General features: G+C 45.2%; 1 protein-coding gene across 7 annotated transcripts in view; it reads right to left on the bottom strand.

Annotated features, from left to right (window-relative positions):
- Window positions 1-209: 209 nt before the first annotated feature.
- The window catches only part of Wipf1 (WAS/WASL interacting protein family member 1), a 105,831-nt gene continuing 90,931 nt past the window's right edge, over window positions 210-15,109 (bottom strand). For all 7 annotated transcript variants that reach the window (XM_060390442.1, XM_060390443.1, XM_021649947.2 and 4 more), the window contains 5 exons: window positions 12,173-12,352; window positions 9,319-10,062; window positions 7,846-8,058; window positions 6,619-6,732; window positions 210-3,211 (listed from right to left, as the gene is read on the bottom strand). In XM_060390442.1, the coding sequence (XP_060246425.1) occupies window positions 3,156-3,211; window positions 6,619-6,732; window positions 7,846-8,058; window positions 9,319-10,062; window positions 12,173-12,352 (1,307 nt within the window). In that variant the 3' untranslated portion in view covers window positions 210-3,155. The remainder of the gene's footprint in view (window positions 3,212-6,618; window positions 6,733-7,845; window positions 8,059-9,318; window positions 10,063-12,172; window positions 12,353-15,109) is intronic.

The raw sequence follows: 15,109 nt of genomic DNA, 5'->3' as shown, positions 1-15,109 counted from the left end.
CTCCCTCTTCGACTGCTTCCAGTATCCAGTCTACTGACTAAGATGCAGTGTGTGTGCATCTTAGACCACTGGCTGTGATGAGTAATGAATATTTACATTCTTAAGACGACCTTTTTTGAATTTGTCTTTACCACAGAATAAAACCGGAGGCAGACACTCATTTTTTTTTGTTTGTTTGTTTATATTTACACAGACAAGAAAACCACAAGTTGACACCGTATCATTCTGTTTTTTATTTATCGTCTGGCTAGCTTACAGAGGCAGGTGTCTATGGTAGATTCTACCCTACCATTTAACTACCCTGATGACACAGATACCTACGTGTGCCTGTTTACACAGTGCAGTGGCATGGAAAAAAAAAATCCTTTATAGCTCCTGCCTATAAGCAGGAAAAATAAATTCCACAACAAACCTTTGAGGAGACCTCAGAACCACTCTGTTTCTGCTACTAAAGTAACAAAATCGATATTACAAGTTAAACTATAAAGACCTAATAGTTTTTACAAATATGCAAATAATCCACTACTTAAGACATAAAAAAGTCAATTCCTCTCCAATCGCAGAGTAAGGCACCATTGGGTTAAACATTTTCTCGGCTTTCAGTAAATAGAATGCATAGTGAAGTAGACACAGAACACTGATTTTTAATACTGCAATATATTTCCATATAAAATGACTTGCAAATGTTAAAATACTGTATTGCATCTTGAATACACATAACTGGGATATATTATGGAAAAAACATACATGTAAGCTTTGATTTCAGGGAAGAATAGAGGCATTGTGTGTGTGTGTGTGTGTGTGTGTGTGTGTGTGTCACAGGTAAAGTTAAACACAGAACTTCTCCAGAGTTTTAAATGCAACTGGGTCACTGACTTCCAAAGAAAGGATGTAGGTGTATTAATGAAATATTCTTTGAAAAATACATCCCAAAAGTTCTTTATTATGAATGGCAACTTTGAGCTGTGACCCTATTTCTGATTTAGGAACGTACCTAAAAAACAAACAAACAAACAAACTGAGATATACTAGGACTCGTCCAATTTTTGTTATCCCTTAAAAAATTCAGGCCCATGCTTTTTAAGTCACACCTTTCTCTGCCATAAGTAGCACAGGAGGGACCAGTTCTGTTTTCAGTAAAATGGGTCACTTAAGAGTCTATCAAAAGGATGTTTATTATAGTGAACATCAGATCAAAGAGTTCAAAATGCAATTTTAAAATGTTAGAAATAAAAAAAAAATGTCAAGCTTGTTAAACGTTTTATTTCTTTGTTCTCATGGAAGACAGACAAATGGCAGAGGAGAAGGGAGGATAATTACTCTTGCAAGTACTAAGTCCAGGGCTTTGGCAAGGAAAGTTATAAAAATACAATATATTCAAACCAGTTACTTTATAACTTATTAGACATTTTGTCTACCAGGACTCCTAAGACCTGCTTTCGTATAAATGAATCAATTACTCTATAAATAGGAATGTCTTTCCATTCTTTTTCTTTGGGTTGATTTTATTTTTGTTGTTAGCATCCCCCAGCAACACGTGGGTAATGGCCCCCAAATACAAAGTTCAGGTAGATACGCACACGTGGGCCGTGTGCTTTAACAGACAATGGTAATATCAAACACAACTATAGAAAACACCAAAGTGGAAATCTTTTTTTCAACTCTACAGCTAGATTTAAAAGTCCCAGTAAAATTTTGTAAACAAAATTTTATATATCTCTATATAAAAGGCAAGTCTGGCCCTTTCTGCTGTCCTGTAGCTAAACTTACTTGCACAGACCCAAGACAACGGTTCTCCTGAGAGATTCAAAACCAAATCTTTCTGGTTCCCACTGGTAAGCTCCTTAATCCACTTGATCCCGGTTGGTTTTGTAGCTCTGCCCATCATCTCAAAGCTGGGCCCTTCTCCCTCTATTCTGATTTGGTACCTTCTCTGACTTTCTTCTCCTAGCTAGCCTTCCTAGCCTTTCCTGCTGGCCCTGAGAAAGGAGTTTGCTCTGGAGTAGAGGGCTGAAGGCCATTGAAGATCTGCAAGGCCAGTGGCCAGGGAGTGCGAGGGACAGCTGGTGCTGAGCTAGGAAGTGCTACAAAGAGCTACTTTGTAGCGGCTTTATTCCTGTGACTGTAAACTGTATTAGAGCAATTTCTGACTAAGATACTTTGAAGAAAAACCTGTACAAACAAATGAAGGAAATAGGCAAAAGGAGGGACAAAAACCTAAGGTCTCACTGTCTGCCAAACATGGTATTGAGCTCTGACTTTGTCCTGGGGTATCTCTTAAGCTGCTAAAACTCAATTTGCCTCTTTAGATAAGAGGTTTATGTTCTAGCTCCCGTCTTGCAGGTCCGGACTGTCTGACAGTGTGGTGCTTAGGCACATGTGGACACTTGTAACCTGGCGATGTGTTTGTTCTAAGTACAAAATGATTACTGGAGTGTAAAGGCTTAGTACCAAAAAATGTAAATATCTCATTAATTGTTTCTATATTGATTACAGGTCGAAGTGATATTTCAGGTGCACAGAGTTAAGCAAAATGGAATTCTTTTCACCTGTCTGTCTTTGCCTTTACAAAACTTGGCTGCTGGTCATTTTAAGACTGGTTATGGGGCTCACATTATGGTTCTGTGCCTTGGCGCCTACCTCAGACTGCCGAGGGTTGGACATTCTGCAACCACAGGGCTTCATTTAAGGCCTGCTCAGCAACTTGCTTGGGCGGTCTGTGGTTTGTGGAAGCAGACCAGAGGCCATGTGAGCAAGAAAGAAAGGCATGGACAAAACCAGCTCTCAGGGAATTTAACAACTACACCCTGCAGCAGAAAAAACAAAAACAAAAACAAAACAAAAAACAGTGAATGTCTGAATTCATGGGGCTGAAAGCTGGGATACAATTTGTCTCTGCCTATTTGCAACAAAAGCTTATGGATCCCAGCAGCCAACCCTGGCAGCTGACACAAGCAATAGCTCAGAAATATATACAACATAAACAGCGAGGCACAGCTGTCCTGCTCTCCACCCCCAGATGCAGGTATCACCTCTTCAGCTTCTATTCCCTCCTCCTCGGTCTGAGGGGGGCAAACAAGAGGAGGGGCGTGCAGTTTTCAAACAGCAACGACAGAAGCAGCTTTGGAGCTTGGGTAGAGACGAGCACGCAGAGATCACCTCGGGATGGGAGGAAGGGGTGGGGCGCCCCTTTCTCTTCGGTTGGATCCACCTTGGTGAAAAAAGCAGATGAAGTATCATTTTGGTTAGACATTCATGATTACTGTGGGGGCCTGGAGACGGTTGCAAAGGTGCCTACTGCCTTACCCAGAGCTGAGGGCTGGAAGTAGGGAAGCAAGGAGTGATGTGAAGAAATGGGTAGAAGATTATGGGCGCTGGCTACCGAGACCTGTTCACAGGTGTGTAAAAATGAATGTGTTTCTTCTCCTCATACAGTGTGTGTGAATTAACAGATTTAGAAAATACAGATAAAACCAAAACAAACAAAAACCATCACCCATGCTTGCTCCTTCAGACCAACATTCTGCGTTTTCTATTTAAACACAGTTACCTTTTTTCTCAGAAACAGGATCCTAAGTTAGTCTGAATACTACCCAAAGCCAATATTCCACAAGCATATAATTCCTGGTGGCACGCTGAATTGTGTTATATAGACTGTCCTATAGGTCTGCTAATCTCTTTTTCTTGGGTAAGGTTAATGGATGTGGGGACACTGTATAAGAAAGGGTTAATGATGTTGAGCAACATTTCATATGCTTATCCTCCACGTACATATCTTCTTTTAAAATGTCTATGAAGGCGTGGAACTTAATTTTTTGTTTGCTTTTCAAAAATACTTTAAAAGCTGGGCAGTGGTGGCTCACAACCTTGATCCCAGCAATCTGGTTAGCAGATGCAGGCAGATCTCTCTGAGTTCAAGGCCAGCCTGGTTTACAGAGTGAGTTCTACAAAGAATAACCCTGTCTTGAAAAACAACAACAAAAACATAAATGAACCAAAATTGTCTTACACTTACTTATTGTGGATACCAGGGCATAAGAGTTCCACAACCTGTTCAGAGGACAGCTTACTGGAGCCAGTGTTCTTTTGCCAGCGTGGGCCCCAGGGATTGAAGTCAGACAATCTCCCCACCCCAGTTTGTTCTAATTTTTACATTATAGGACTTCTTTATGTAGTCTGAATATTAATCTCTTATCAGATACGATTACCAAATATTTTCTGTGCACTTCCTTTTCACTCTATTAATGTGTCCTTTTTATAGCTATGGAAGCCCACTGCACCGGGAACAGGTTTAAAATCCGCCATGCTTCTTGGAGGATCTAACAGGTTTGAGGCATGAAGCTCAAAAGCCGTGGGCAGGTTGACCAGAGGCACATGTCACTGCGTTTGTGCACTGTGCTTGGACATTGTCCTAAGACTTAGAGTGCTGGCACGGATCGGCTCCTCAGCAGCCATCCTGGGGGGCAGCCACGGGCTCAGTGAATTCTGAGACAGAGCATGGAAAACAGGGCAGTCTGTTCTTGCCTTTGCCTCTCACCATTCCAACAAAATCTCTTCTTGCACAAGGACTGATCTGGAGGTAAGACAGCCATCAGCCATGTAGCCCGACTGTCCCTGAGAGGCCACAAGTGGCCAGCGAGATGAGAGGACCGTTCAAGGTGTACCCCACGCTGCTCAAGGCTGTCTGAGAGGCTGAGGCACTGACAGGAGCAGACTGAAACCTGCTATCTGATAGAACTTTAGTTAGATGGTTTGCTATTAAAATCTATTTTAGATTTATTTTAAGTACATTCCAGAAATAATGAAAGCAAATCCGTAAGATAGGGAGCAGGCAGTGAAAAGTTACCAACTTAAAAAACTGTTTTTAAGTGCCTGATCGCTGGGGGGGTGTGTGTGGTATGTGTGTCTGTGTCACTCAAGGAAGCTGCAGTAGTGAGCAGGCCATTGCTCCGGCCCTCAAGTTGCTCCCAGGGGTCATAAAGAAAGGGGGATAAGGAAGAGGGACATGTTTAGCTATCCATTAAAAATCTACAGGGCATGGGAAGGTGGTTCTGTTACCGGTTTTAAAATGTAAGTGGTATTTAAATTCTATTATGAGCGTTAATGATAAATGAGGGAAAGTGTTTAGAGTTTAAGCAAACAGCTCCCTCAAGTGACTTCATTCTAGTTCCCTTAATAGATAGACACGCCCCTTTTGATGAACACACACACACACACACACACACACACACACATTCACAGAACAGTCAAAGGCATCTGTTTTGTGTGAAAGCTTATTTTCATCCAAAATTTCAACCACCAACATGATAATTTCCTTACGGTTATAACTTTGGGCGTGTTCTGCCTACAAACATTATTCCAGCTAAATGAAATTTCTAGGACCAGAGTTTTCCTTTCAAGTAAGAATATTGTGTTTTACTTCTGGCACTTGTTCTTGGAAAATTCCTTACAATATTTCCTAACTCTTTAAAGTCTTCAGCACAAACATTAAACAAAAATCTAATTTGTACCACTTGACCCAGAAAATACACGATAGGAATGGCTGGCCTGGGCCCACGCTGTAACCCAGGCACAATTCTGTGCCCCCAACTCTTCCTTTGACCCGGCACTGCCATTTTTATACGTTCTTCCTGAAATCACTGACTTTGCTTCTAAGCAGCCTTGATTTCAGTTGATATTAAGCGGCTCAAAGGCTGGGCACTCATGGACCAACCGTTACTCAGGAGCTGTGTGCTGAGAGAGACTCAGCAGGCCCCGAGCTTCTCTGAGGTTCTCTGCTACGGAGTAAACCCATAGCAGTGGCTACAGGCTGTGTCCACTGTCTGACTTGAGGGATTAATCATGAGGCCTCTGGGAGTCTGAACCTCACCAGTGCTATTTTTTTTGCATATTTTATGTTAATTTTTCTTAGTTCAGTGCATACATCGCTGTGAAATTCCAGGGTGTCTGTCCTACGTTTTTGTTCACATTACTTCTTCAATAAAGAAAAGGTGAGGCAGGCGGTATAGACATTATCAAGCGATGGGAAATGATCCAGATGTACAGTACCAGCTTAATGGACTCTTGTGGAATAGAGCCATGGTGATAAAATCGGGGTATGTTTACTAAGCAATGCTGTGTAAGAAACTGCCACCAAAAATGATCTGCTGTAAAAGTCGAAATTAGATGGAAAAAAAAATAGGAAGAGAATTTGGGAGAATGAAAATGTTCTGAGGAGATCTTTACATATACATATAAATATATATAACCAACAGTTTCACACACAAAACTATTGTCATAATACATTTAAAAGATCAAGGTAGTGTTTTGTTTTAATTTAGGTGACATTCTGCCAGTCCCAAACCAGTAGAAATAGAAGCCGGGCTGACCGTGGCTCTCCTAGGAAGGTCAGAACCGAGGAGATGCCTCAAAGAAGCGAAATAACAGAACTTAACACCCGTCAACCGGAGGGGTTCTGAGATGGTTAGGTCACCTTCAGAGAGTCATTTCTCAATCTGGGTGTACTTGAGAGGCTACAAGAGCGCAGACAGTTCTTGCTAGTCCACTCCCTCAACTGGCACGGCAGAACCCAGCCTTTCACAGTACCAGCCCGCGCAGCTCCCCAGCAGAGATACTCACTCCGGCTTTCGCTCCTGGCAAGTTTGCTAGGATAGGACTTGGCTGTTGGTACATAAGGCTCCGGAGGTGGCAAATCAGAAATGGGATGGAAGTAGAACCTGCTCTCCCACTCATCTGAGGGAGAAACAAAAAAACAAAAACCAGGGCCTCAGCGCAAGGAATCTGCTAGGAAGACACACTGGGGAGGAAAGGCAAGGAGACAGATGTGGAATCCAGCTCTAGTTCTGTGGCTGGAGGTGTGCAGAGGAGAGGCCAGGTGCCCGGCTACCACTCTGATCCTGGCATGCAAAGCAAAGCAAAATGATTTGACCTGGAGTGATCACGATGCTCAGGTCTCCCTCAGGAGCTGGAGGCCAAGATACAAGGCACTTTTCTCCCTACCCGTGGGCCCAGGAATAACTGGGCCATTTACATGTTTAATATATATAACACCTATTTTATATATATATATATAGATAGATAGATAGATAGATAGATAGATAGATAGATAGATAGATGTTTTGGCTGCATGTATGTCTGTGTAGCACATAAATGCCTGTGGAGCCCAGAGGGGCCATTGGGTCATCTCAAACTGGAGTTAACACGGTTGTGATTCATCCTGTGGGTTCTGGAAATCAAAGCCAGGTCCTCTGGAAGAAGAGCTGAGCCTAACTGGGACCTTTCTGATAATGGGGCAGAGGGAAGCAACTTACTAACAGTGGGCCACTCGGCCAGCTGTTCAGAAATGTAGACCATAAGATGGTAATTTGCAAACACAAAATAACGGTTGCAAAATCTCTGGTGAGTTACGTGCTGGAGTCTCTGGTAAGTAAACCACACCGAAACTCAAATAAGGAACAAACTAGAAAAATCAAAACAAAACAAAAACAATGAGCTGCCTATTTGGAAAGTGGGAGGAAGAGGCGATGTCAGGAGGAAGTCACAGCCCTAAAATGGGTGAGTAGTTGAGTGCAGTGCGGGTAACAGTGATAGAACAAGAAACACCACTTCAAGGCCAGTGTGGTGGCACACCCTGCAATCCCAGCACTCGGGAGGCAGAGGCAGGCAGTTCTCTGAGTTCGAGGCCAGCCTGGTCTTCAAAGCAAGTCCAGGAAAGCCAGGGCTACACAGAGAAACCCTGTCTCAAAAAAAAAAAAAAATCAAAAGGCAAGAAACACCCCCCCCCCCCAAAAAAAAAAAAAGGAAGGAAGGAGGAAACCTCACTTCAAATAAGTAAACACCACTCACCTTCACAAGATGAATCTTGGAAGCCGTTTCGAACTGCTGTGGATGGTGGGGGTGGGGGCGGCGCCCCAGCACCAGGCCTGTCAGGAGGAAGAGGAGGCCTAGGCCCACTTCTGGGACTGTCCATTCCACTCCTGGATGGCAACTGAGGGGTGGCAGGCAGGGCCCGAGGTGTGTTTCCATTTCTGCTTATGGGAGGCGGTGGAGGGAGGGGGCCTGGAGCGAAAGACAAGCCCTTTGATGAGGCTTTAGATCCACGTTGCCACTGTGGTCAGCACCACCACGCACCGGAAAATGCCTGCTGAATACACGTCCTTCAGCTAGGGAAAGTGAGATCTGGTGGAGCCCTTCTGGACATGGATATAAACACGAAGCGGGCATACACCGGTGTGGTAAATGCACACAGTGGCAGCTAACCAGCTGTCTGGCTTCAAGTTAGCACTGAGGTTGGAGACCAGACAGTGCAATTGGAAACAGATAATAATCTAGTTATATTGACAACCATGTCATTTAAAAAGCACTCTATCCTTTTAAAGAGTTATTGAACTAATTATTATGACATCATAAAAGATTTCTTTGAAAGGAGACAGATATAGTTAGTTTAGGTCTTTAGCAAAACCAACTTTTTTAAATTAAAAAAAAATTAAAAATTATCTGTGTGTATGAGTATCAGTGTGTGCGCGCACCACGGCACACATATGTAGGTCAGAGGGCAACTTTAGAGTCTGTTCTTGCCTTCCACCTTCACCTGGATCTCAGGGGTCAAACTCAGGTCATCAGACTTGAGCCACAAGCACTCTTACTGGCTGAGCCCATTATCTTGCTGACCCCGGTACCAAGTGTTTGGTGAAAAAGCGAATTAAAAGCACAACCCAGCACTCTGGAGGCAGAGAGAGGTGATCTCTTGAATTTAAGGCTAGCCTGGTCTACAAAATGAGTGCCAGGCCAGCGAGGGCTACATAGTGAGAACCTGTCTCAAAAACATTTATATATAACATAAAGAGGTAATACATATCACCAACACATTGAAAACGTTTTTTAATGTCCCGTTTTCTTGGCTGGGCTGGGAGCCATGAAGCCCCAGACATCCTCGGGCCTCTGGCCGTGTCTCTGAGCTGGGGATCCGGGGTTTTGCTGAGGCATCTGTTACCATAGGTGGAAGTGCTCTTACTCTCTGAACATGGTGCTTCTCTGGCTCGCCTGAACTGTGCTTTTAAACATTTGTCTCTAATGGGCAGAGAAGCGGACTCAAAGCCTGGCTTAGGGAGAGAGAAGTAGAATATTCTGCTCGTGATGTAGCTGCCTCGTCTCTGGCATGGCGGGCGCCATGAATGGGATGGGAACTTACTCCCAACCAAGACAGCCCAGCTTGCCCTCTCGGTACGGTGCAGCATCTGAGGCTGTTCTTGCTGGAGACCCTTGGGAGGGCAGGGTTCTGGAGACCTGGCACCCCCCCCCCCCCCGGTGTTGCCGTACCTGATCTGCCTGGCGGATCCCTCACTGGCGGAGGGGGCCTCTCGTTGGGCGGAGGAGGGAGAGGCCCCGAGCGTCCGGGTGAAGGCAAGGGAGGCGCAGAGGACGAGAGGGACAGGTTCCGCTGTGGCAGCCTCGGGATCTCATCGCTGGAAGCCGGGGGCAGCGGAGGAGGCCCGGGCCGGCTGGGCGGTGGCGGAGGAGGTGGTGCCTGGCACCCGGACCCGGGCCGCGGGGTGGAAGGCACTGGAGGTTTGCTGTTCTGTGATGGAGGAGGAGGAGGGGGCACCGCTTCTCTGTGGATGGGCGGCCTGTTGCCCACGGGAGGAGGTGGTGGAGGGGGCTTGTCATCCAAGGCCCGACTTGGGGTGGGGGGCAGAGGGGGCCTGGAGAACGGAGAGGGGGCGCTCGAGGGGTTCTGGCGTGCAGAGCCTGCTCCAAAGGCAGCACCTCGGTTTCCGGGGAAGGGGGGCCTAGGGGCCCCCAGCGCTGCTGGGGAGCCTCGGTTGTGCACGCTCGACGGAACGGGTCTTGGCGTGTTTGGTACTGGCGGCGGAAGGCTCTCGGGTTTCGAGCCCACGTCAGGCCTCGGGGGAGGCATTCTGCTCCTGGGCGGCTCCGGGGGACCACTCCGATGGCCAGGCGAGGGTGCGGGGAAGCGCCCCGGGCCACTCGGGGGTGAAAAGGGCTTGGCAGATGTGGCTCTTCCTCCCGGTGGCAAAATCGGTGGTCGGCTCCCTCCAGAATCTGCAGGGCAAGAAAGCAGAGGTGCCTTTTCCCACAGAGCTACCGATTATCGATAACCTAACGAGTAAATTATTTGTTATGTTTGTGGGGGTCTCCGGGAAGCGGAGACACACAGCTCTGCGTATCTACCGGGCTCAGGCGTCACAGCCGGGCTTCCCGAAGGCTTCATTAAAACATCGCAGGCAAGAGTTCTAGAGAGGTCTGCATGACGAGACCATAGAACTGGAAGGCATGGAGAGCCTGGACAGACTTCTGCCAATGACTGTCGTGGCCCTCCGCTGCCGTCTTTATCCCCCTGGTCCCTGTACAGCTCAGATTTGAAAAATAATTCAGCCGACTTGAGTGAATGTAGACACTCCAGAGTAAGTCTGTGCCCGAGGGATTACTTACCGAGTCCCTCTGAGGAAAAGATGCACATGTGTGTGTGTGCATGTGTGTGTGTGGGGGGGAGTTAGTGAAGAATTATGGCTGCATTAAAAAAAAAAAAAGAACTAGGAAGGAGAAATTGATGTTAGTAAGAACTTCATTTGCAAAGTCGGCACCCCTCCCCCACGACTAGGTGACTAGCCTTTAGTAGGGGCCAGATGTAACAGTTCTGTGACATTTTGATCAACGAGTGTAGAGGAATTTGGTCAAACTAAATTACGATTTACAGCGACTAAGGGGGTGGGGGGAGGAATCTAAAGTCTTTCCCCAAATCTGAAACTCAAGGTAATTCTTTTTTTTTTTTTTAATTAAAGGTTCACTTATTTTTATTCTATGATTAGGGGTGTTTTGCCCATATGTTATATCTGTGTGTTAACAGCGCCCTTGAAGGCCAGGAGAAGGTATTGGATCCTCTGGAGTTGGAGTTACAGAGGACTGTCATCTGGGTGCTGGGACTCAAACCCGGGTCCTTTGAAACAGCAGCCAGTGCTCCTAAGCCCCTAGCCATCTCTCAGCCCCCCAAGATTATTCTTGAAGGAAAAAAAAAAGTTACCATTGAAACATCTTCCATTTCAGTCGTGAATTAAGTAATGTACAGACTCATTTTTCTAGATGTTAGAAACAGCTGGATAAGCAAAATAGAAGTGTTCTCTCTCCTGTATTTTATGTTCTTATGGGGAGATGGATGATAAGCTAATAAAGAGGTATTTTCTAATAATTATTATCACAAAAAAAAAGAAAGAAGCCTACGAGTCAAGAGTGCCCAGAGAGGCCAGGCCTGATGGATGCTGGGGGCACAGAGGCCCTGCCATGGACGGAATCTTCAAGCTCCAAGCCAGAAGCCTGGGTGCTATACAGGAGAAGTGAATCCACAGGAAACAGAGCCCATGTGGCCTTGGAGGCCAGAGGAGTTATATCCCATCCACTATACAAGAAGCTCATGTTCAGCGAGTGCCGTGGGCCCCAGATAATTTTTAAATCTGACTTGAGCACTGTGAAAACATCACGTGTTTCTTCACCAGGCCGTGTAATCTTGCCCCACCAGCTTATGCTATATCCTCCAAAATTCACATGAAAGCTCTCATTAGCATCTGTCTTAAAACATCATCAGGCCCCCAGGCACTGGCTTCAGAGCCTTCTTCATTTTCCTTTTGTTTAGGTTTTTTTTTTTTCACCTTTGTTTAAGTACCGAATACAAGCATCTGTCAGCCCCTTGCCATCATGCAAAACACCTGTTGCCATTTAGTGAGCTCTGGAGCTGCATTTCCTAGGAGGTGCTCCACAGGGTATGTAGCTGAAAATGACTTATGTGTGCCATTACATACAGGTTGTCTGACAGAGAAAGCTGCTGCACTCCTAGGTTACTGGGTACAGTCTGGGGGAGGCAGGTCCCAGTCTCCCTTTCCCTTTTCCATTCTCCATTCTTTCCTCAACAGCTCACCCCTTAGAAGCGTACCAGAGGCCGGGTCCCCCTGATGACATTGTCCAAATATTTCATAGCTCTACGGGACTGCCTGGTCCTGACTGATAAAGGGGAGAAGCCTGGCCCGGGTTCCTCAAATAACAGAGTGATATCTTGAGCAGCGCACATGTTTGAAAGGGCAGAGCCTTAGGTATGTCTGCCAGTCCTCCAGACTGCCAAACTGCCTCTTGCTCAGAAGAGTGGAGAAAGAAACCGAGATACCATTATCCCTGTTGGCGGTGGACCTCAGCTTCGGCATTCCGGCCTGGAATAGTCCTCCCAATCCGGGAGGTCCACCCCCTCCAAAATTTCCACCGCCGCTGCCTCCTCCTCCTCCACCGTAGCCACCACCGCCGCCTCCACCATAGCCACCACCGCCACTGGCACCGGCTCCTTTAGGTTCTGGAGAAGGAAGAAAATACACATGAGAAAACGCAGGGGTATTTACCCATCCTAGCCCCAGGAAGCTGTAACACCATGATGAAACAGAGCAGGTGTTGCGTGTCTGTCTGTGTGAGGGTGTCAGACCCCTGCAACAGGAGTCACAGACAGTTGTGAGCTGCCACGTGGGTGCTGGGAATTGAACCCAGGTCTTCTGAAAGAGCAGCCAGGGCTCTTAGCCACTGAGCCATCTCTCCAGCCCTCCCATACTGGTTCTCTTATTGAGTAATGAGTTAAATAAAACATTTTCGACATATTCATTTCATATCTCTGAGAGGCATATTTTCTTTAAAACGTCATCTTTTTAGTAACTTATATATGTATGGGTGTGTTTATAAGGTTAACTTCTAAAAGTCCTATTTCCCCCAACCATACCAAGTCCTGGAGAGTATCACATGGATAAAGCCTACACATTAACTGGTCATAGGCAACACTTAGGCAATATTTACATTTTTTTTTTTTTAAACAAAGCAAAGTTTGCTATTTATTCAGGTCTTCTAGATTTTGGGGGAAAGGTTTGTAGGTGTGTAAGGGTGTGTGTGTGTGTGTGTGTGTATTGGGACAGAGTCTAAGTGTGTAGACTTAGAACTCACGGTGTAAGTTAGGCTGGCTTTGACTTCACAGAAATCCACCTGTCTCTGCCTCCTGAGGGGTGGAATCAAAAGTATGCGCCTTCATGCTGGGACACACTTCTTGTTAGGGTCCTCCAAAGATTTTTGTGTGTGTGTGCTTTAAAATTGTGAAAGGGACATTTTCCTCTTATATCTTGTACTTTTTATTGACACCAAGAAATTTCATTTGCTTTAGCTACTTTGCTGTATATTTCAAGTTAAAAATTACCAAAAACTTTATGATCTTTCATTTTCTAATAGGCTTGCAGTTTTCAAATAATAAATGTTTCCCCCTTTTTAAGCGCTGTGCCCCTTCTTTCTGGTTTATATAAATAATTACTTTGATGGCTGAACCTCCTTAACAATGTGGATTATCAATGTTGCTATAGTAACCATGCTCTGATTTTAATGAGACTGCTTCTCTTCTGAAGCTAAATATTAACTATTAGGTTACCATAGTTTTTTTTTTTTTTTTTTTTTTTAATATTTACTGTCAAAAGGATCTTTCTATTTCAGGCTTAAAGACTTATGTGGAATCTTACCAAAATAACTACTTAGCATTTACTTCGTCGATTATATAGTTTTTATTATTTGATATGAAGAATAGATTTTAAATCCAGTACTGAAAAATGGGATTACCTGTGGTCTTGGTGAACTATTCTTACTGCTTTGTTTGTTTTGCTTACTGTTGTCTTATTTATGATAAGCGGTGTATGCCAGTTTCTTATTTCTGGAACTACGGTGCTGACAGTTTGTTTGGGTGGCTGTCCTGCCCTTGGCAGAATGTTTACAGGGTCTCTGACCTCTCCCCATCTCTACCCAGGTGGAGATGGCTAAGAATGTCTTCCAGGCTTAACAGGTAACTTGATGGTAGGACGCTTGCCTCACATGCTCTTGGCTGTCCCCAAGACAAAATGAAAACAAAACAAAGCAAGAAGCAACGCTCACAGGACTGTCTAGAGACACTGCCATAGGTCCTCTGGGAAGCAGGTTACCCTGGAGGGAAGGCACCAGCCTGCAGACTGCTTGCCTTTGCTACGCTCTGGCGTTAGGATGGTGGCAGTTTCATGGCTCCCAGCTTGAGAATGACTCATCTGAGTTAGCTGTTTCTTGAAATTTGAAACACACACACACACACACACACACAACACATTTACGTGGTGCTGTAGATTGAAAGTGTGTTGAACTGTCCGACAGATCCACCAGCTTCATCTACCTGGAGTTCTGCCCATCGTTGATACAGGGGAAGTGCTATATGGTTCATGTGTATGGGGGAAACCTGGTCCTCAGTGTGTCCATGAGAGGGGGAGAGTAACCTTTAGGAAATAGGGGCTGGCAGGAAATAATTAGGCCACTGCAGGGGGTGGGCTACTGCCCTCAGAAGGAACTAAGACAAGGACTCTAGTCAGTTCTGAAAGGGGTTACGATAAAACAGCAAGACCGGATGCTCCCTTCTCTGGTTTTCTGTCTTGCTCTATGGTCTGCATTGTGCCTTTTGCCACTGTTGTGTTGCCATCCCCAGGAGGTCCTCTCCAGAGCCAGGCCAGCACCGATGGCATGCTCCTGAACCTCCAAACTGTAAGTTAAATCAACTTCTTTTCTTCATAAAGTCCTTGGTATCAGGTATTTTGTTACAGTAACACAAAGCAGACTAATTAAAAAAAGAACTGAAATTGGAGATAGCTAACTGGCTCATTTAGGATAAAGAGCAGGACACCACTGAATTAAAAGGATATTGTGCAAGCTCGGCGTGGTGGCTAATACCCTTAATCCCAGCACTCAGGGAGGCAGAGGCAGGCTGATTTCTGTGAGTTTGAGGCAAGCCCGGTCTACACAGTGAGTTCCAGAACAACCAAGGCTACATAGAAGAACCTTCTCTATGTTTTAAAAAATGAAAACAGCAACAAAAGCTATTATGTATCATGAGCACTTTGCCAGGGAGGTTTTGCATGCAAACAGATAAAAAAACAAACAAACAAACAAACAAACAAAAAACCTATGGATTAACTTTATTACTTGCCTGAACAGCAGTAGAGGTGTCTAATTAGGTGCAGGGACAAATGAATGCATACTTGGGATTATAACTTGCCTTTGTAAGATGCTCACT

This window comes from Meriones unguiculatus, chromosome 8 (assembly GCF_030254825.1).
Source record: "Meriones unguiculatus strain TT.TT164.6M chromosome 8, Bangor_MerUng_6.1, whole genome shotgun sequence".
NCBI classification, from domain to species: Eukaryota; Metazoa; Chordata; class Mammalia; order Rodentia; family Muridae; genus Meriones; species Meriones unguiculatus.
Note: the sequence above shows the minus strand (reverse complement) of the source record. Positions and strands in the feature narration are given on the sequence as shown.